The following is a 22,064-nucleotide window of genomic DNA, read 5'->3' on the forward strand; positions in this document are numbered from 1 at the left end:
GCTGACTTGCCATATGATTATGGATATACTGTGACGTGTGTGCATGTGGAGGCCCTATGTGTTGCTTGTGTGTGTCAGGATATTAAAGCTTCGGTCAGCTATTGCTGCCTCCCACAGGAGAACCTGAGATTTATTGTCTGGAAAAGATTGGTATATATTTTTTTCCATTTTATGTATTGTTGTGTGTTTCCATGAAAATAGCTTGTTTTTTTCATCCTGCACCCACCCACTTTTATGTTCTATATCTGATTGAATTAAATGGGCCTGTAAAATGTCCCGAAAAGAAAGGCCATGGCTAGACTTGTCAAAAAATATGATTGGGTTTTAATTTATTTGAAAGAAAATGCCTCTGCCTCTTTTGCAGCACACAATGGATGCTGCAAAAATGGTGTTTTAGTGAGTCTATAACAGCAAGAGGTTATCATGATGCATATCAAGATGTCTGTGCTTTTCAGTTGAGTTGAGCAAGTAAATCAGCACTAGACTGGAAAAAAAATCAATTAGAACATTAACAAACTGATGTTGCACAATTTTGCTCGGTCTGCTTTGCTCCAAGAAAGAGAGCTTTTGTTATGTAGCCCGGAGACTCTGAGAGGGTCTCAGTACTGCTCTCCTCTCCTCGTGCATATAGGAAATCAGCCACAGGAATGTAAAACATTCTTGTAAACTGTTTCCCAACCGTATGTGAAATATAGGCTACCTCTATATGAGTGCTAGTAAAGGATGTTTCCTTTTTTTATTCAGCACCAAGGGACCAATGCTTATGAAATCAACTCTGCACGAGTGTGAAATGACAGCCGACGTGACAGTCAGGCGAGAGAGATGTGAGCGTCTTACATCTATCACGTCCCCAGAGAGACACGCGTGACCTTCAAACCAGCAGGAGGAGATCGGGGAGTGAACAATTCGCGCTTTCATGTCCATCATCTCGCATAGAAGTGGAGTAATGCTCCTGTGTGACCTGTAACAAATACCATACTATCCCTCCGTGTATACATATATGTACGTGCGTGTGTGTGTGTGCAGGAGAAAGTGAGAGTGTTGCTCTACGTGATGGATGTGGCCCCAGGAGAGTTTTAACATTAAACATGGATGAAGTGTTGGTGACCATGTGCTGTAAAGAGGAACAAATAACATATCAGAGAAGGAAGAAGACCTAAACTGAATCATCCATCTATAATACGTTTTGCTCAAGTGCTCGAATTTCCTTTTTTTCCCCACAACTGATTCAAATACCTCACTAAATGGATCAGCAGATGCCAAGCACTCATCCGAGTACTTATTAAATGAGTAATTAATGCCTCGATGTCAGTATAGCATGAAATCAAACAAATGAAAGTGCACAGCAGTTGTCTTTACCCATATATTAATGAATCCTGAACAGTCTATAGTGCACAAGATGCTACTTTAAGGAAATTATTGGATGTGGCAGAAAACAGTGAAGACACTTTATAGAGTTGTGGTAAAAGATCAGAGGAAAAAACAACTTTTCCGGTGGAATAAGCACATCTTAGCTTTTTAAATGAATGAATGAATTGATAGGATAACAACATTGGTCGTGTCCAAGTAAGTCAATAGGCTTAAAAACATCAGCATCTCAGGTTTGTTACCTCAAAAACACATTTACTTCCGTGCCAAGAGTTAGGTGAGAAGATCGATAGCACTCACTGCATGCTAAATATAAAGCTACCACCAGCAGCCAGTTAGCTTAGCTTAGCATCAACACTGGAAATAGGGAAACATCTAGTGTTATTCTGTTCAAAGATAACAAAATCTGGCTACCAGCACATGTAAAACTGGCTAATTAACATCTGATTTGTTTAATTTGTGCAAAAATGGACACATCATAGTTTTACTGGGGGACGTGGGCCAGACAAACTCATGGTGACAACGAGACTCCAGGATGTCGAGAAATAGTCTGACACACAGCCGTCTGTGAAACTACAAGTTGTAGTTTTTATGCTTTGGTGTTGGGATGAAACAAGCAGTTCATTCACTGAGCTTTAGAGGTGCTGGTAGGCAGATTTTCTTACCTTTGTACAGAGCCAGGCTAGCTGTCTCCAGGCTTTGCGCTAAGATAAGCAAAGCAAACCAGCTGCTGGTTGGAACATGAATGCGCATTCAAAAAACTGACAAGTTTATTTGAGGACTCGTGTTAGTGAGCCAAAGCTGCAGACATTTCTGGTGCACCTCTTCTTTTTTGCATATCTTATCTCTTGCACTATATTCCTGTGCTTTACTGTGAGGTGTCGTGTTTGTTTCCACTGTGATGAATCGTAATTTTGATAACGGCTCAGCTCGTTTAATATCTCCTTAACAGAGTAATTTTTATACATCACTCTCGACCTCTCTAGTCTGGTTTTATGGTATAGCATCATAAAACTCGCCATGAAATGCAATGTGATGAGTCTGTTATGGAGCATCAAAAGCAGGAAATGGTGATGTTTCATTTTTTATTTTTTGACACTTAAATCTCATTCATTTCAAACGGGGGATTACTGTTGTCCCACTTTTCTCCTGCCTTTTGTGATTGCTGTCACATCCCTCCAAATGTCTGTGGGAGGCTCCCCACCTATCCAGTAAGATAAAGTTGAGCGGAGAAATGTTCAAACATATTATCACCTTCAAGCATACTATTCTCTCCGGTGAGAAAGCTGAGAGGGAGAGAAGAAAAGCAGTGAAATGTTTCGAAGCTTCCCGTGGCTGCAGTCATCTTTTCAGAAAGATAAAGGATGATGTCCTTGTGTGTGTGCATATCTGTGCGTGCGTCTGCAATAAATGTCTTGTATTAAATGATAGCGTCAGACAAAGCAGTGATGCACTTTATAACCTGGCAAGACAGATTTTAGTACAATTAGTACAATTCCTGTAAAGTAAAAAATCGAGAAAGACTCTTTCGTCAATGCATTTTTCCTGACTGCATGTGTTTTGAGTGTACTTGAGTGTTTTTTATGGTGTTTACGTTTGCGTGCGTGCATGTGTGTGTGTGTTGCTACTGTAAATTAGAGGATAACTGTCAGTAGACACATGGGCCGTTTCAGAGGTTTTATTTGTGAATTTGGCCAACAGTTGGTGGTCAGATTGTTGTTGGCTGCTGCACCATTTCGTTGTGTTTTGATGGTGATCAGAATGTGAGTTTTTCTCCATCGTAACAGTTTTTCTGAATGTCATTATGCAACATTTATGAGCCAGTGTCAAAGTCTGACATATGGGCTTCCTTTTGAGCTGATGAAGAGCTTCCATTCACCGCCTGTGAATGTGTTGGAAAATGAAGTTACAGAATAAACAAATACAAACTGTCAACAGAAGCTGCAACCTTGCAAATGGGATCATTGTTCTGTGTTAATTAAGGTTCGCCCTCCACCTGGTTGCATACACATCTGTGTGTTTGTGAATCCTGGTTCACTCCTTGGCCTAATTTTCATTTTTTGTCATGCTGAACAACAAATGCCACAACTTTGTGTGAACCAACCAAGGTCAGATAATGAAGCTCTTATTCATTTCCATTTTTCTAGCTGTGGGGACATTTTTTAGAGCTGTTGCATGCAACGCTGAATGAATAAAAATGCGCTCATGAAAACTAGCACCAGTATTTTTTCATAACTGAACCACTCAAGTAGAATAGGTAGTGAGGATTTTGCATGAGTATTACACTTGTCAAGCAGAGCGAGCACTGCCTGCTATGCTGCTGATCCTTTTCTGTCCAATGAGTGGTTATTTAGCCAAAAAAGTGTCTCAACCTTCAACACTGAACCATAGTGCAGTAGGTTAGTGTGGCTAATCTAGTGAGTGCAGTGCCAGGACAATGTTGACAGTGACCTTGGTTCTACCGCTGTTCTGCAGATTGTAGTAGCATAACACGAGGACCTCTGAATCACCTGGTCTTTAAGAGATTTGTACTGATTCAAAGCCTTCTACAGCGTCTTAAAAGATAAGCCCACTGTAATATGGCTCAGCTACTTCAGACACTCGTATCGTCAGTTTTTGGATCATTTCTATTGTCTGCGTTCTTTCAGCTGAGAGCTTGGTGGCTCGATGCAGTGCTCTGCCTGTAGGGATTGGAGGGGCAGAATGTTAAACAGGAGCCCAGAGTCTCTGCTGTCGAAAAGCAAACGACTGAAGGGCTCGGGCCACATTGGTGTCAAGAATGCAACTGACTCTATTTGTGTGGTACTGAAATCCACGTGCACGTGTCAGCTTGCCTGCAATCAAATCAGTGTAGGATGAAGGAGATGTAGTGAAAACTCTGACCTTTATCAGCTGGACCATGTGTCTCTAATCCAGACTGAAGACTCTGGAAATGGGAAATAGCCATTTGTTTTACAGTATATTAACATTTGTGCTCTTTGACAATGTAGCTTACATCCCACACTTCTTTATATCTGCTGGAATCAGAACACTGCAGTGCCATTTCAACCAGTCAAGCATTGATCTTTCAATTATCAAGCTTTTTGTAAAGTGGCTGTTTGATGTTTTTGTTTCATTCAGTGGTTTATGTGAGATTGACATTTTCTTCTACGGTTCACTCCATGGTGAACAGTTTCTATTGCTCCAAGCTGCGTTTGGGGTCTTTTTCTGCAGCATTGTTCTTTTTCAGGTTCATGCATTAGAGGGATTAGCCCAATCAGGCTCCTTTTAAGTCAGGCACAGTGGCCCGCAGGTGACAGTGGTTGCATTATGAAAATGTAAAAATTAAACACTAAAAGCTATTGCTAATTACTGGAGACACTGTGCTCCTTCATTTCGCATTCCACCTCCATCATTTGAACTTTAAAGGCCATGTTAGGCCTGGGACCAATTAATTCTGCACACACAGACAGACACGCACACTTACGAATGCTGCAAGCACCACCTGAATGGTCAGTAGTATGAAAAAAAATATAGCTGCCGTATATCTGGTCAACTTCACACTTGCTGGTGTATTGCTGGGAACCTAAGAAAGCACAGTGTTGAGTGTGAGCTCCTGTAGTATATATGTGGTGCCACTACCGCCCAAACTACACCCTGTGCAGTCTGGGAAGCGGGAACAAAAGTGAACAAAAGGCTATTTAGCTGTTTCTTTCAGACAGATTAATAGCCTGGTCCCAAATACTGAGGTGTTAGCATCGACAGCAGCCAGTTAATTATCTCACATTCACTATTAAGTTGCATGCTCTTTTTGCACATGTATACTCTAGCATTGCTTGGGGATGCAACTATGTAATTTCAGGTGTATTGCTCAGGTATCAAGGAAGCACAGTGTGGAATGTGAAGTTGTTTGCATGAGCGGTTCTCGAGAAAGCTGCAAGCGGCAGTACCAGAGGCCAAGCAATCGGCCCATTCCAAATAGGCAAGTTTTTAATGGGTGCTGCACTCGTATAAGTAATTCAAAAAGAGTGCAGTTTTTTCCTAAAACACCCTATTTCGTTTGACTTGTGGTTTATTTTTCTGTCAGATTTAAATTACATTCGCATCATCTCCACAAAAGATGAATAAACCTCTTATTGCCCAAATAAAAGAATCAAATGAATTGAGTGCAGGTTTGTTTGCTTTCCTCTACCTCCCAGCCTGTCGTGATGTAAGCAGACATCCTGTCGGTTCAGCCGTTGTTCTGAGGATGTTGTTTATGAGACTGTGTGTGCTGCCAGATGCTGCATTGTAATTGAAAGGAAACCGTCTGGACTCTCCTTCCTCCCCCTGCTGCTGCTGCTGGCACTTCATGAATGTTAGCTCTAAGTGGAGCTTTACTGACTCATTTATTTATACACTCTCCTTTTTTGTTCCCTCTGTTTCTCCACATATTCCCTCTTTGTGTTACTCCATTTATTTCACTCACCTTCATCACTGAATGTGAAATCTGCTAAATTTCTAAAGTTTTTGGCCCTCAAACCGTATTATTCAGCCATGCATATATCAATCTTATCTTGCAGTACAAGTAACGAGTGGGGCTTTTGAGTGGTTGCATATATTGGATATATATACTGTTTATTATTGGTGGTGTGTGATCGTGTCTGGATCACAGATTGAGTCATTACTGATTCTCAGGGGTCAAAGTAATGAACTAGCAAACTGTACAGGAGGTGACATACTCGCTGTAAACTGATTGTAAACCTGTGGAAACAGCCAGAACTGTGGAGCATGTCGATGTTTATATAATCAGCAGCAACTGTTCAGGCAGGATCATTTCATTTTAGACATTGCACCAGGTGAGAAACCGGGTCGACTGATGGAAATGTTTGAGCAGAGGCAGCAGTCATATCACTAATAGCGACAAACTTTAAGTGGATCATGACCTTCAAGCTGAATCAGCCTGGGGCTCCAACAGGTGGGCCAAGCAGCTGGAAGACTATGAGACAGAAAATGAGACTCTACGCACCCAGGTCGGGGTGTTGAAGACTCACCTCCAGGGTGCAGAACATTACATCGCCTGGCAGGAGGAAAAGGTCAGTGAGCTCTCTGCCAGGCTGGAGAGAGAGACAACAGAGAAGAAGTTTCTGGGGAAACAAGGTCGGGCAGCCCACCAACGAGCTCCAGAAAGAGATGGGCTTGAGGCCGGAGTAGAGTGAGCATTTGGCTCTATCAGACACATCTGCAAAGGTTCAATAGAATTTAGGCAATAATGTAACATCAGTGTTATATTAAAGCTGCTTCAGTGGATGGTTCAGTGACAAAATGCACCCAGATTTCTTTAAACTGCTCATCAGTCGCTGACAAAAGTTGTTATAATAATGATAATAACAAAGAAAAGAAACCCCAATGCAAACATGCACTTGTTGTATGTTGTTGTGTGTCATGTCGTCCCGCTCTCGTTTCCATAATACGCGCGCAGACACCCTTGCACATGCACGCCGCGGCTGTCGTCTGTGTGGTTACCATGGCGACATCGATCGATTTCCTCCTCCACTCCCCCGAGTGGCGGGAATGGCGAGTGGTGAGGAACAGAGGTGAGACGATGGTCGCGGAAGGACAATGCAGAAGTTGGACGTGAGGAGGAATGTGGACTGAGACGTGCTCGCACAAAAAACCGACCTTCCATCACCTCTGTAATGACAGGGCAGCAGTGCCACTCAGGGCCAGCTAATGACAAATGCATCACTCTGTCATTGTCTCAGTCATTGTACCGTTGCTGCCGTGTGATGACTCATGGATGAATAGCAGGCATGAATGGAAAGGATGAAGAACAAAACAATGATGTGGCTTCCCCACTCAGTGTCATATTTAAAATGCTGTAAAGCCAAGCAGTTTAAATCAGGAGTTTCTGAAATATTGCATCTGACCATTGAAGTACTGAGATCCTTTACTTAAAGCTGCTATGATGAATGGTTTCATATTTACAAAGGATCCAATGACAGTATGTAATTTGAAAAGGCTCATTCCCCCTGACAAACAGAGAATCATCACTTGACTCTGCAGTTCACCTCCGCTCTGTGGAGCTCAGCTTATCGTTTTGGTGTTACAGCTCCCACCTTCACTGTTCTGGTTCTGTCTCAAAGCACCCATCAGCCTCATTCCCAGACACAGGCAGCTGCTTTCAACAAGAAAACGCTCTGTTAAACCCACCACCCACCACCTGCCTGGCACCAAAAAGCAGACAGACAAAGTTAGCAACTAGCTGGTGAACGAATTGAAGCATTTAGCAGCTAAAAAAGCCTGATATTTCCCTCAGGGTTTAGGAACACAATACTGCAAACGCCTACTTAAGTAAATATACCGAGTTACCTCTGACCACAGCATCTGACAAAGTAATGAAGGAGCTTATAAAATGACGTTTAGTCCCAACAGACAATAACACGCGCAGGTACTTCTTCTTCTTCTTGCATACAGGACGACTTGCTGCAGGCTGCATCCATATGACTGATTGGTGACAGCAACACTTTTTTGGATATCTCAGATGGCCAAGTTAAGTTGACAGGCTGTTGTGACAGAGGTTGATGTTGGTATGTAAACAGTGCTGAGCTGGTGTGGGCATGGGATGAATTGTCATGATACCCTGTCCCCAGGGGGTTTCTGAGTCTGTTTATTTCTGTATCAGCTTCCCTGCGTGTGTTTCTCTGCGTGTGTGTGCTGCCCACCTGTCTGTGTGTGATCCTTGCGAGGCAGCTCACTTTCTCTGACACCGGCCCTTTTGTGTCTACATTGTCCTGATCTGCTGCAGGTAATTTCCCCACCTATTGTCCCCTTCCGCACTGCCAGAAACTATAATTCAGCTCTAACCAAGCGAGCACAGTGCAGCTCTGTGGAACGCCGCTTCAGTCAGAGTGAGACAACTCTGGCAGTGAGGGACGGGTGGAGCGTGTAATGGTTTAGGGACTTGTTACACCGTGCTGCGACTGGGAGGACTGGGCCTGTAAATGGAGATGCATGGGGCAGCACGACATCAAACATGCACGCTCCTCGAAGTGCAGCTACACACTATCCGGGCGAAGCTACTGTTGAGGCAGCTGTTGCCTGTAGTCAGATGTGTTGAGAAGCATCAAACATCGTCTTTCGTGGTTGAGTTACAGCATGTCACCGCGTGTCAAAGTGAAGTAACGTAAGAGCTTGTGATTGCTGGCTTACAGGCTCTGCACTAAAACGTCGCCGTGCTTTGACAAACAGCAGTTCATCTTGCAGTAAAGCTGAAATAGTAGAACATATCTGACAGCTGGCAGTGTTACTGCTGCTGTAAAGGAAAAAAGAAGAAGACGAAAACGCCAGCTTCTTTGATTTTGATGTTTTTGTTTGCCCGGCTTTATGCTGCCACACGTTGGCCTCATTAAGCCTGTTCTGAAATCACATTATTAACTTTATTGCAGTTTTATGCTAAAATAAGTGTATTTCAGTGAGATGTGCACTTGTGGGAGATTCAAGTGTGTGTCCAATGGCAACATTGTGGTGTAGAAGAATGATGACTGTGTATGTGGCTGTATCCCTGGCGGCGTTACAGTTAGCTATGGCAGGGATCGGTGAGCTGCTCTGGCTCCTTGAAGGTGGACTCGCACCAAACCGCTGTGAGCATTTGACTCTCTCCGTGCATTCAGCCAGAAACTGCAGCCTGTCCAACGGGAGCAGCACTGTTGAGTAGATTAATGTTGGAGGCGAGGAGACCGGAGTCATGGCGTTTGGTCGTGCTTATGTTTTGTCAGCAGCAGGGGCCGAGGCTTCGGAACAAGGCCTGGGTTTGGGACAGGAGGTTTTGGGTATGGTTTGGTTTTGGCTCTGGTTAGTGGATGGAAATCCAGAGGTGGAAGTGCAGCCAGGGTGCCCTTTTTTTTTTCTTGTGTTTGAGAATGGAAATGTACCTGAAGTGTGGCCAGTCAGAGCGCCTAACTTCCGTCTTTCCAGTAGCGTTATATTCCACCTTGGTGGTCTGGCAGTTCCCTCTCCCGTACTGTCAGACAGTTTGTCTTCTTAATAAGCTGCAGGTCCGTTTATACTAGACTGTTGAGAAGGCCACAATAAATGAGAACCACAGGAGAGATGTCTGACAGGAGCTAATGGGCCACTAAGGGAATATGTAGTTTTGAAGGCGGGGATGCTGTAACCACTACACCTTCTCTGGGCTTTCACGGCTCTTTAAGGAGACCTGTCTGTGAATTATAATCACAGAGTTTCCGTTCTGGGTCGCGTGCATGTCCCTTCGCTGTAACTCTAGATTCTGGAGTTTGTTTGAAAAAGATGCTTCCACAGATAAAGCAATAACTCTCGAGAGACTTGGCCTGAATGAGCTATAAAGAAAACACACAACATATACACCGCACGGTGATGCTCTATGCTATGTGCACTGAGAATATGCCTTTGATTAGTGCCGGCGTGTGATTTGTTTGAATGGCGAAGGGAATTATAACATGAATTGTCATTTTCTTTCAACTGTCATGTTGTGTCTTTTCATGCACAATAGGGAAAGGCACGAAGTCGGAGAAACAAAACAATTCAATTGACAAGATGGCAAAATGGAGTTGGGAATACAATTGACAAGAGTACAAAAAGTGGCATTGTGCACAGTGTAACCTACTTTCAATGTGGCAGCAGTGTAAAAGAATGTGCAGCTACATTATTATATGGTATGATATGAGCAGAATATTTGCATTCCTGTGACAGGCGTCACTTCGAAGGCTTTTATCTGACGTCTTTCTGTCTCCCTCTTTAGAAAGCAGTGTTCACGAGGGAAGCACCGGCAACGACAATGATGGCAGCATCTGTGGCAGTGACTCCGCCTTCTACAAACAGAGTGAAGGTGAGAGACGCCGTGATGAACGGGCAGCGTTTTGTGGCGGTGCAGATGGGTAATTTCAGCCACAATTACAATCAACATTATCTCTCCCGCTCCGCAGTTGTTCCTTGCCTGCCGTGTTAGACCTATCGATTTTTTTCACCTTTTTTGCCCCTTTTCTCCATTTTCTTAAAAGGTTGAGCTTTTATGTTTATTGCTCATTAACCGTTGCCTTCACAAATAGAGACCCTGCTGTAAAGTGCATGTGTGTTTGTGTGTGTGTGTGTGTGTGTGTGTGTGTGTGTGTGTTGCTGGGGCGGGGGGATCACATCAGTGCCACACAACCCTGAAGTGACAGCCTCTGGTCATTAAACTGCACACACATTAAATTCCACATGCACACACACAAACATGAAACCCCTGACATGCAATCTCTTACAAAGCATACACACAGCTAATTATAGCCTCCTACACATCACACACAACACATCTGGACACCCATGCTCGCACCCTGTACTGTACACACACTTTCATACGCAAACAAATCTGCAAAAAAAAAAACTAAATAGCCCCAACCTGATGATAAAGCGTCTGCCTGTAATTATGAGTTGTTTATGCAATGATCAAGATCTGCCATTTAGATAATGGCAGCTCTTGAGAAGCCTGCAAACAAACACTGTGTGTGTGTGTGTGTGTGTGTGTGTGTGTGTGTGTGTGTGTGCGTGTGTGTGTGCATGTGTGTGGGAGATCTGTGTTTTCATTAGACTGCCATGTTCAAGTTGACAGTTTATACTATGTTTCATTGTTTTCTACTGTACTGTTCTGTTGGGAGTAATTGCCCGTTTTCTATCCATTTTTTTTTTTTTTTGCAATTCATCGAGCTGAAGGTTTACAGCTAGACTTAATCCCCTTTAAACTGAAGTAGTGTCAACTTGTGAGCCCTTGTCGCAGCCTGCATTTTTCCACCATAGAGTCATTTTTTCCTCTGAACTTCTCCGATTGTTTTACTTGAGCACTTATTAAAAGCCAGAAGAGGTAAAACTCTCCAACATTTCACTAAAAAAAGACTAAAGAAGGGATATAAAAGCATTCATTCACATTTTGTTCTTATTTAATATCCAGTCAATTAAATTGTGACCCTTCGGATTTACCTTGTGACCCAGTGGAGGGGTTGTGACTCCCAGGTTGGGAAGCCTTGGATTAGAGTAGGAATTAATGGGAGGGGGTTAAGGGTTGTCTTCACATTGTTACACAGGTGTAACAGCTCATGTTTATATGTGTGATGTTAGGACACAGCATGGCAGAGACACTCACAGTCGCCCTGCGTGTGGCTGAGGAGGCCATAGAGGAGGCCATCGCCAAGGCAGAGGAGTTCAGCGACAGCTTGGTGAGGCGTCCCTCTGCTCCTTTTCTTCCTTCCTCTCTCTGCCTCCCTCTTTTCCATTTGCTCTTCATTCCCCTCTTTTCTCTGCCTGCTTTCTCTGTCTTGGCCTCTTACCTCTCTCCTCTCCTCCTCTCCTCTCGCCTCCCTCTTGGTCTCAGTATCAGCGGGATGCAGTCGTGGTTTTTGGCTAAGACGTCTGCACAGACCTCTTGGTAATTCACAGTCGCTTTGAACTGAATATATGCGTGCATGTGTGTGTGTTTGTGTGTGTGTGCGTGCAGGAGAAGCAGAATGAGGCTCGGTATCTGCGGGACCACAAAGAGGAGCTCATAGAGGAACTTGCCACTACCATTGTACAAAAAGTAGGTTGAGATCGAGTGCATTTTATTTTTGCATGTTTACTTTCGCCTCACGTGTGAAAGCATTCAACTCATTCAAATGTAAATGCACAGCAGGAAGTGAAAATGTAACAAGGTCCCACCTCTGTCTTCACTTTGACACTTTGACTGACAGACTATTACAATCTGAAGCAAATGCATTATTATGATATTTCATTTTGATACAGAGATGATAATTATAATAATAAGAAAGCCTGTTTGTATGGCACCTTTCAGCCAAGAAATAGAGTTTAAAGTGCTTTACCTCAAAAAAATCACTTCACATCACATAAGAAAAACATAGAATGAGACAATATAGAGTGGAGAGAATGCATAAGATAGTGTTAGAACACAGACAATTAAAGTTGTTTTCCTCTTTAGAAATTAGGATTTAGCTACCGTTTGAGAAAAGAGGAGAAAGTCTTTGAATATATTTTAGTTGGAATTAAGATTCAAATGACAACCACCATCATTTTAAAGATGCCTTGTAATTTGCATGCACGCAGTGAGTGGAGACAAAGTTTGCAGCCATTTGATTGCTTTGCAGATTTAATTAACATTTGTTGGCCATCAAGTCTTTGAAGGTGAATAAAAAAATGTATATGTTTTTATCTTCACTTTGAGGATGCGTAATATTACAGGAAAATGCAAATGTAAACTGGATTATTGGTCTTAATGTTTCGTTATGACAAATTATTCATGCCTGAGTGTAGACGTAAAATGCCATTATGGGATTGCATTTTCATTTTCCCAATTTGCAATTATTAGAATAATTTATTATTCAAATAAAGCTCGCCATTTTCTTCCATAGCAGCTCTGTCATATAGTCTTCTTGTACTTTCTCCTCTTTCGTCTCCTCCCTTCTCAGATCATCCAGAGGCGGAAGCGTTCAGAGATGCAGACAGAGTATGACTTTGTCTGGCCTCAGCCTCAGTCCTTGATCCAGACCAGTGAACTCCCCTCTCCGTCTCAGGCTCAGGCTTCTTCACAAGGACCGCAGGACCCCCTCAAGACCTCCTACTCCCTCTGGGTCAGTCTCTGCCTCCATGCAAACTGTTAAAACTCTCAAAATGCCAACGGTATCCGGTGAAATCAAAACCGAGCCTTGACCTATTGTGCACCATGTGTTTAAAGAAGGGTGGTTTGGTTTTTCCACCGTACAATTCTTCCATTTCTCACTTCATTTCACGGCACGTTATAATGATCCTCCGTCTGCATTTTTGTGTGTGTTCCTCTGGGTGAACAAGCCATTGTCTCTGTATGTTTGCCAGATTTAAGAAGACAGGAATGTTGCGTTTGGCAGAGAGACACTTTTCAGTAGCATCGGCTACACGTGTGGTGACAGTGTGCTCCCATTTAGGTCTCTCTCTTCGGCTGATGTTCTCTGTACATCTCGAAGCGGTTGCATTGAAAGCCAGCGGTGAGAGGTTGAAATTGAATCCTTATATAAAGTCGTCACATTCACAGGATACTCTCCAAAAATCAGCATATGTGTTTTGATGCTGTTCTGGACCCAAGCTAAAAACATTAAAAGTATCTGATGAAGTGGATTTTTGCTGCTCTGTGAGGCTCATCTACTCTATGTCTCACCATTGTCCTTGGGATAAAGGAAAAATAGACCAGACCACCAAGCAACAAAATATACCCATAGGTAAATGGCTAATAGCTTTTTTTTCCACTGTTTGAAGTGTTTTATTGTGCAGTTCCCCCTTAAGTAGTGAAAAACAAAGCACTAGAAGTTTTGCATCCATGTGTGAACCAATTCTGCTTGATACCTGAGTGGGCCAGAAGAAAGCTTACCTAGCACCGTTTAACTAAATATTCCAGGTTGTAGAGAAGTCCACGCGGGTTGCACACACACGAACACGTATACACAAAATCGGCAATGCACACACACCTGGCAGCGGTTCGCGCTGCTAGTCAGCAGGGACTCGAGGAGATTTGTCATCGTCCCGCGTGTGAGCGAAGCATCAAAGCTGCGCTTCCTGGGCCTCGCCGTTCTGTTTCCCGCTGTTACACTCAGCGAAGATCAAAGTCCTGTGAAATACGAAGGGATCCTCCTCAACTGCTCGGCCCACCGTGGGAAGGGCTGCGTTTATCGGCTCTGTGCAAACACATTCACCAAGACACAGTGCATGCAAATAAGCTGCCTTAACACTGATCCTTAGGGTAATCGTAATGGTGCATCCCACCCATTGTAGGAATTGGTGTTTTTTTTTTCTAATTCTTTTGTTCCCTACAGCTCCGTCCATACTTTAAATATATAGGTACCCACATCAATCCTTTTATTTAAGGTAGTATTTAGAGTAGTTCCTTGTCAATGAGGACTGGCAAATAGTCTTAATTTTAGAGATATGTCAAGATAAAAACATTTTATGATCAATGGCGATGATAGTTCAACACAAGATCTACCTCTTACACACATGGACACACACAGTGGCTTTGCTATCACTTTTTGGGGACATCGCACATACTTACTTTCATTTCCTGGAGACTTACCCTAGCCATAACCACTACTTGGCTAACCCTTACCCTACCCTTAACCAAAATCTTCACCCAAAAATGTATGATTTACAATATGGAGACTTGCGTTTTGTCTCCATAAGGAAGATGAGTCTGTGTGAACAGATTTATGTCCCCACAATGTCAGTTATATATATACACACATGCAGACACACATAGGGGAGACTTGTTCAGCCTCTGCCTCTTTTCTGGCTGGTTATTTAGTTGTTTTCTAGCGCCACCTGCTGATCAAGATGTTGACTTGCAGCTGCAGTTGTAAAGATTTTGGCCCAGACAGGATGTAGACTAACCAGATAGTCCAAATGCTCTCCTTTATATTATGTAATTGCTATGTGTGGATATTACTGTTCCAGTGTGACTGTTCCTGGCTGCTGCCTGCGTCCAAGCAGCAATAATCTTGTCTGGAGCTCCTTTGACTGAGAGTCTGTCCGAAGGGCCTGCTCAGTCTCAAGCGGACAAAAGCAAAATTAAGTTCAGTTCGGTGCTCGGATTTAAACTTCCAGAGCTGTCGAGCATCTGTGTCTCAAACCTGCGTGTGTTTGAATGTGTGTGTGCTTGCAGCGCTCGCGGTCAGCGTTCTCCCTCACCAGTGACGACTCCCCGGAGAAGGGTCCAGAGGAGGAGGGCGCCGGGGCGGGCGGCGGTGGTTTGCAAGAGTACGCTTCTCTGAAGAGGGAGGGCAAGGCCACGTCACTACCCAGCTGGAAGAGCGTCGACCGCCTGGACAACTCCAGTAAATATCACACTCACACTCTGTTTAATGTCAAACAGTCTTCTGGCACCGTAAGGGGTGTGATTAAAGAGTTGTCCGTCTTTCTTTCGGGGTTACTCCAAATGGGAATGTCATTTACTTTGCACAGAGATTAAGACAACATTTTGCCCCCTTTATAACTTTTTTTGAGATAATTCAAATCTAATTTATAGTTGGGTCACCCCGGTGGCTTAAAAGATGACAAAAAAACGTTCATAGTTTTGTAATTGATGGAGAATAGTGACTGTGGTTGCTTGAATTCAGTTTTCTTTATGTCTTTATGATGATAAAAACTATTAAGAAGTCCATAGCCTAACTACGCTGCTGCTGCTGCTGCCAGTGTGCTCAGTGATCATTTACTTTATGACGTGTAGTGTTGAAGAGTTTATCTTGCACTCTTAAAGCATTTCTGTTCAAGAAATGATCATACAGCCTTCCAAAAAGTTCAGATAGAGATGAGTTTGTTTCTCTAAACTTCCTGCTGTCTGTTCATGTTCGTCCAGGTGCATCCTCAGTGCTCCAGAGCCCAGACGGTAACTGGATCGCTCTGCACAGCTCACAGCTGTCTCGCCCCAGCCTGCTAACCAAGAGGAAGAGCCTGGTGTTCAGCGTGTTGGAAAAAGAGTCCGGCGTCGTCTCGGCTTACGACGAGATGGGATCCGACTCGGAGGAGAACGACGAGGGCGGCTGGGGTGCAGCGTTGCGACAGTTCCGCCGCAAACTGTCCGATGAGACTTACTACACGGACTCGCAGCACGACCCGGAGTGGACGTACACCCAGCACCTTCCCATCACATCACCGTCATCTGGCCAGTACACCAACACAGAGACTCTCAACTCAGACTCAGAGGCCTCGTCCGTGCTGTCGGCGTGTCCTCGCAAACCGCCGCACAACCTTCTGAGGAAGAAAGGGCCGCCGGACACACACCTGCACCCTCATCACCAGCCGCTCTGCCACCAACACCTTCACCAGAGCTTCTCTCCGTATCCAGGCCACACAGAGGCACTGGACGTGAACTTTAACCCGAAGGTGATTTCTCTTTACATTGTGTCATTCTGCACTACAAAGTCTGATGTAAATATTGTGCTCTATGTCATTAGATGTGCTGGTTGGACATGGAAAAATACTTAAACTAAATAAAAATGTGAAAAGAAGAACATAAGATAATTAATTTTTAATAGTAATTCCTCAGCAGTGGAGGAGAAAGTATTCACATCCTTTGCTTCAGCAAAATTATCAATTCAGCAATGTGAAATACTCCATCAGAAGTAATATCGAAGCGCAGAAACAAAATGTACTTAAAGTATCAAAATTGTATTATATACAAGACTATTAGATTGTTAATACTGATGCAAAACATTTAAAGCTGGTCAAGGGGGAGCTTTTAACTGCTGAATACGCAGTTAGATTTGTCCAATGGTTCCCAACCTCTGGGTCAGACTCCTCCAAACGGTCACATGATGCAGTAAATCTGATCAATCTGTTTCTGTGAAATATTGCATAATTTGACTTCTCTGAAAGGCGAACAGTTATTTTAATTAAATCGTCTGAGAGGTTTTGAGGGGAAGTCGCACTTTGGAACTGCTAACATTCACTGATACCTGAAACAGGACAAGAAGCTGCTTTTTTTGAAAGGGATCACAACTCAAAAAGGCTGGCAGTAAGTTTATCTATTGTGTTTTAGGGTAAAATATTCTGAAAATAACTATAACTGTCAGATAACATTCCCCACTGAAAGTACCTAAAACTGCACTTAAGTAAATGCACTAAGCTGTTTTCTACCTGTATTTGCAGGTGATGGGAGACAGCAGCGAGGCTGAGGAGAGGCAGAGTGACCCGGTCAGAAGATCACGGCGACGCAGGAAAAGCAAGAGAGAGTCGTCAACAGAGCAGGGCAGGACTGGAGGCCAGAGCCACGCACAGTCCATCTACCCATTAGCACAGGTAAAATATCACACCTGCAGTTATACTAGCTGGTGTTTTCTAATTGACTTTTGACATAATCTGACTTATAATTGACCAGTGAGAAATGAAGTGGTTGTAAAATACTTTTTCCCCATTAGGAGGCAGCAAATTACAATTATGTTTGATAACGTGGTTCAGCCTTCAGTAATTCTGTACTTATTTGTACTCTTGCATTTTTGCTTTTTCTGTTCATATTTGTGTCCTTTTGTCTCCTCATTTTAGGAAAACAGTGGTTTTCTACTCAATGCCCTTCTGAAGAGGGGTTTAAGTGAGGAACAGTCAGTACCTGACACTACGCCAGTGACTACAGCTGCACCAGACGCCTTCAAATTAGATGCCATGACACCCGAGCCAGAGGACCTGGAGACAGTGGCCCCAAATTCAGCAGCCCCCAGCCCTCCACACCCCCACTCTCTGGCTCCGGGGTCCCAGCACTCGCCCAGCAGCTCAGGGCCTGGAGAGCCCCTGGAAGAGGAGCTACGATCCAGACTCAGCCAGCTGGCCAGCCGTGCCAACAGCAAAGACAGCAGCTCATCTGAAGAGGAGTGCACGAAGCGGCCCGCGGACAAACAGACGGATAAAGAAAGTGACAGACTGAGAGAGAAAACCAGACCAAAAGACATGGAAAGAGAAAGGCTGAGGGCAGCTGACAGATTAAGAGACAGGGCCAGCAGTAAGGAGAGAGACAGAGCAAGTGAAACCGTGGAACAAGTGAACGGACAAGAGATGAAAAGAAGCGAGAGACTAATAAAGAGTCAGTCAGTGAGAGAGGAAGGAAGAGTTCGGGAGAGGAGGTTAGAGAAAGGAGTGGGAAGTTTGGAGGATGACCGGGAGCAAAAGAGAGGAGATAAAAGAGAGGTGAACAGACAAAGTAAGAGACAACATAAAAGAGAGGTGGTGAAGGAAGCAGAGCAGAAAGGAGGAGCACGGAGGAGCGGGTCCAGTGCAAGTTCCCCTGCTGTCACACCTTCTTCCCAGGAGGGGGTGCTGTCAGACAACCAGGTAAGATTAGAGATTAGAAGAAAGTGCAGTAGATTTGATTCCACCACTCACTTTCTGTTTTTGTCGCTGTCCTGCTAAAGAAGTACTGTCTGTCTGTCTGTCTGTCTGCTTGTCTTTTAATACATGAGCTTTTATTTCTCTCTTATTTCACCCTCAATAACCTTGTATTTATGTGACAATCACTGTTGTCCTTCTCCGTCCCTCATCCTGTGTTTTCCCTTTTTCTCTGTGCTTCCCTTCTTCTTTTTTTGCTTTTCTGTGTGTTTCTTTGTAAATGTGTGTGTGTGTGTGTGTGTGTGTGTGTGTGTGTGTGTGTGTGTGCGTGTGTGTGTCAGGAGGCACAGAATGACTTGGAGCAACAGCAGAGGCTTCAGTTTCTCTCCTCTCTCTTACAGCAGGTGAGATATCAGCTAGAAAGCAGAGGAATTCTGTGATTCTTGTGCAGGATGCTACACTTGAGGACATAGAGCTGTAATCAAACCTCCATCTTACCATGCAAACATACAGTTCACACACACACACACACACCTGGCATGCACACATGCCTGCACACTTAAAACGTCTTAAACGTGCTTTGACACACATTTGTTCTGACTAAACCCACAGTAATGCATTTACATGAGAGGTGAATGCACTACCGTGTGTTGTGTGCTGGATGCGTGTGTGACTGTGCGGTGATCTTATTTCTGCAGGTAATGAAATATCAGGTGTTTGCAGTGCAGCTAAAGTAGCCTGTGGTAGCAGAAAATGTTGCGGCTGTCTAAAGACACAGCGGTTACATTTTTGCTGTTGTTTTGTGGATTTTAAGAATCATACTGTAACACATCAATCACAGAAGATTGAGATTTTATTCATTAATAAAAACCTCAGAATGGAGCACAACCACAGGCCCAGTTTTGCATAGAAAGCAACTTTTGTTTGTTTATTTTTTTGTTTTTGCTTGCTTGACTGGAAAAACTGTCTCTGTGCTATTGCTCCAGCTCTCTCTTTCTACCTCTAGAAGTTTAACCATTGCTCATATCCACTCGTGTTAGTACAGTGATTCCTTGTATAGTAACTATAAAAGCGTGCAGGTAACACATACTAAATGCTTTTAGTTTATATTATAGACTTTAGCACAGCTGCAGTGTGGTCTAGATCCATATTTCATATATAAAAGCTATGATCCATTAGGTTAAAAGCGTGTTCCAGTATTGATATTTTCGCTTATGAAGCTGCTCCATTAATGAACATATGGACAAGTCAAAACCCACAGAAAGTCAGGTAGATAGACACACACGCACACACACACACACACACACACACTCACGGAGGATCTGAGGCGTGTGGGTCGATGTTGGTCATTAGCCAGACTCATTATAAGGGCTCCTGTGAGTAATGCTTGTCTCTTACAACTTGAATGACACATGTACTAGTGAGATCTATTTCTGTTGGTTTCCACAGATCCCTTTGAAACCTGCCACGACGGCTCAGTTTGATGTGAATAAGGAAAAACGTGACGATGACCGTGCTATTTGTGCCTTTTTTGTCTTTATTATGTCTTTACATCAAAATGTTAAGAGCTTTGTAGAATTTTGGTGTATTATAAATGCAAAATGCTGATGATTCTGTAGTATGATGACTGAAATCTCAATATACTGCTCACCATAGTGAGTAACTTTTACATACATATCCAATGCATCTGCAGGGGTTCAAAAGAATTTTGTTGATAATAGTCTTGTATAAAAGTTGATTCACTTTGGTGCTGACTTCCATTAGCAAAATGCACTCGGATTTCAGTTGTTGGAAAACAAAGCAATTTGGTAACAATAAAGACAAGAGCTCCCAGAAATATACACTTGATATATGCTGTCCTCTTTCTCTTAACAGAAGGGTCGTGTCATTCCCCTACTTACAGACACAATCAAAATGATGAGATGTAAGACAACTTAGTAGAGATGCAAAATTCCCGCAAAAAGACACTAAACAAGTACAAAAACCCAAAGTAAATACAAAGAGAAACAAATGACCATAAAGAGATGCAAAACAACTAAAGAAAGACACAACAAGACCACAAAGAGACACAGAACAAGATGTAAAACAACAAGAAGGAATCCAAAATGACTAAAAAGATGCAAAGTTACCACAAAAACAAAAAAACTACCAAGAGGTACAAAATGAAGCATAAAACAACAAAAAATTAATACAAAATCATTAAAAAGACTCAAAATTAACAGAGACACAAAACAAACACAAAGAGACAAAAAAGGCGAAAAGGACACAAAGCAAATACAAAGAGAATCAAACAGCCACAGATTCAAAAACAACTACAGAGAGATGCAAAACAACCACAAAGAGACACAAAAGAAGATGTAAAACAAGAAAAAAGGAATCAAAACTGTATAAAACAGATTCAAAATTAACAAAGATGTGAAACTACCTCAAAGAGACTGCAAAAACATACAAAGCAACTACAGAGAGACACAAAAAGATACAAAACAACTACAGAGAGACACAAAACAACCACAAAGAGACACAAAAAGACTACAAAAGACCCAAAATGAGGACAGAGACCAAAAGAGAAACAAACAACCACAAAGACATTAAACAAAACATTAATATCATATCAGAATATTTAAAGAACCAGGACTTCCAATTTGACACATTTTCCCTTCTTTGAGTCTGTGTCCCTGTCAGGCTGACGTCCACTTAGAGTCCAGCGACGCATGTTTCCTTACTTACATTATATTTCCATCTTAATGTGGATTCAGACGAGATTTTTTATTATGTGCTTGATTTATCGTTCGGTTATGTATGTGTGTCAGACTGTCTGTGATCTGTGTGGTGAAGGTCTGGTTCTTTGGAGTGGATGAGAACATCAGACTCTACCCAAGTCAATATTAGACCGTCCATCTCTGCTTCTCCTCCTTCTTGAGATCACTGAATGGTGTTTAAAAAAAAAAAAAAAAGATAAGAGCTTTGGTCCTGTGTCATCACCTAAAGCTCTGCCTTTTAGACCGTCACACTCCCGGTTTGACTGAGAGGAGGGATCAATACGCCTCCGATCCCACTGATCAGAGCTTCAGCCAGTGATTCATTCATTATTGAATTACATCTGTCTCTCTTCACCGCCCTTTCCCTCTCTTGCTCAGTGTTTTCATCTATTCAGAAAAAAAAATGGCAGCTTTCTTTATTATGCATCTTCACCATTATTACTCGTCCTGGACAGCCTGCATTTGGAAACAAGCTTGGATTTGGATGAACAAGCTGCTCCAGTTAATCGCGACAATGCCAGGCAGCAAACCCAGTGACTAACATGTTTAGTCACTGGTCTGTCTGAGGCATCTTGATATGGTAGAGACAGAACTCCACCAACTGATTAGTCCATTCACTGCAGGACTGATGGGCTGAGCCTCTGCCTTTTTCATGCATCAATTTTTAAGCTGAAAAGGCCAAAAGATGGTTTTTCATCAGCATGTCCTGTAATGGACCTTTAATATTGGATGCAAGCTTTAATGCTACACAGCCTCGAAAATAAAAGATCAATCACTCCTCCCTCCGGCTTTGTCTTGAGACCTTCTTCGCTTGCTTTCCTCCTCCTCCTCCTGCCTCACTACTGCATTTCTCACCTCCAGTTCTTTGTTCTGGACCTTCTGATTCTCTGCTCAAGCATGCATGGACATGAATGTTCACAAAACAGCTGATTAGGCAACAGACAAAGAGCGACAGATATGTGTGTATGTGCCACCTGCGCAACGGAGCCTTGCAGCTTTACGTGGTGCAGACGTCTCGATAGAAACACAAACGCTTTTGAATGAAGCCACATTAAGTTTATCTTCTCCCCTTCGTTTTCAAGTGGTATATTTTATGATGTTTGTTTCCTACCCTAATGATTTTATCATATCCCACAC

At 43.0% G+C, this 22,064-nt stretch overlaps 1 protein-coding gene across 1 annotated transcript in view; it reads left to right on the forward strand.

Moving 5' to 3' along the window:
* Nucleotides 1–22,064, forward strand: part of myripb (myosin VIIA and Rab interacting protein b) — a 96,234-nt gene that overhangs the window by 71,666 nt on the left and 2,504 nt on the right. Inside the window, exons 4-12 of the mRNA XM_041961712.1 lie at nucleotides 10,109–10,195; nucleotides 11,461–11,558; nucleotides 11,837–11,917; nucleotides 12,801–12,962; nucleotides 15,017–15,188; nucleotides 15,710–16,236; nucleotides 17,002–17,151; nucleotides 17,395–18,174; nucleotides 18,510–18,572. Of these exons, the coding sequence (XP_041817646.1) occupies nucleotides 10,109–10,195; nucleotides 11,461–11,558; nucleotides 11,837–11,917; nucleotides 12,801–12,962; nucleotides 15,017–15,188; nucleotides 15,710–16,236; nucleotides 17,002–17,151; nucleotides 17,395–18,174; nucleotides 18,510–18,572 (2,120 nt within the window). The remainder of the gene's footprint in view (nucleotides 1–10,108; nucleotides 10,196–11,460; nucleotides 11,559–11,836; nucleotides 11,918–12,800; nucleotides 12,963–15,016; nucleotides 15,189–15,709; nucleotides 16,237–17,001; nucleotides 17,152–17,394; nucleotides 18,175–18,509; nucleotides 18,573–22,064) is intronic.

This window comes from Chelmon rostratus, chromosome 20, assembly GCF_017976325.1.
Source record: "Chelmon rostratus isolate fCheRos1 chromosome 20, fCheRos1.pri, whole genome shotgun sequence".
NCBI lineage: Eukaryota > Metazoa > Chordata > Actinopteri > Chaetodontiformes > Chaetodontidae > Chelmon > Chelmon rostratus.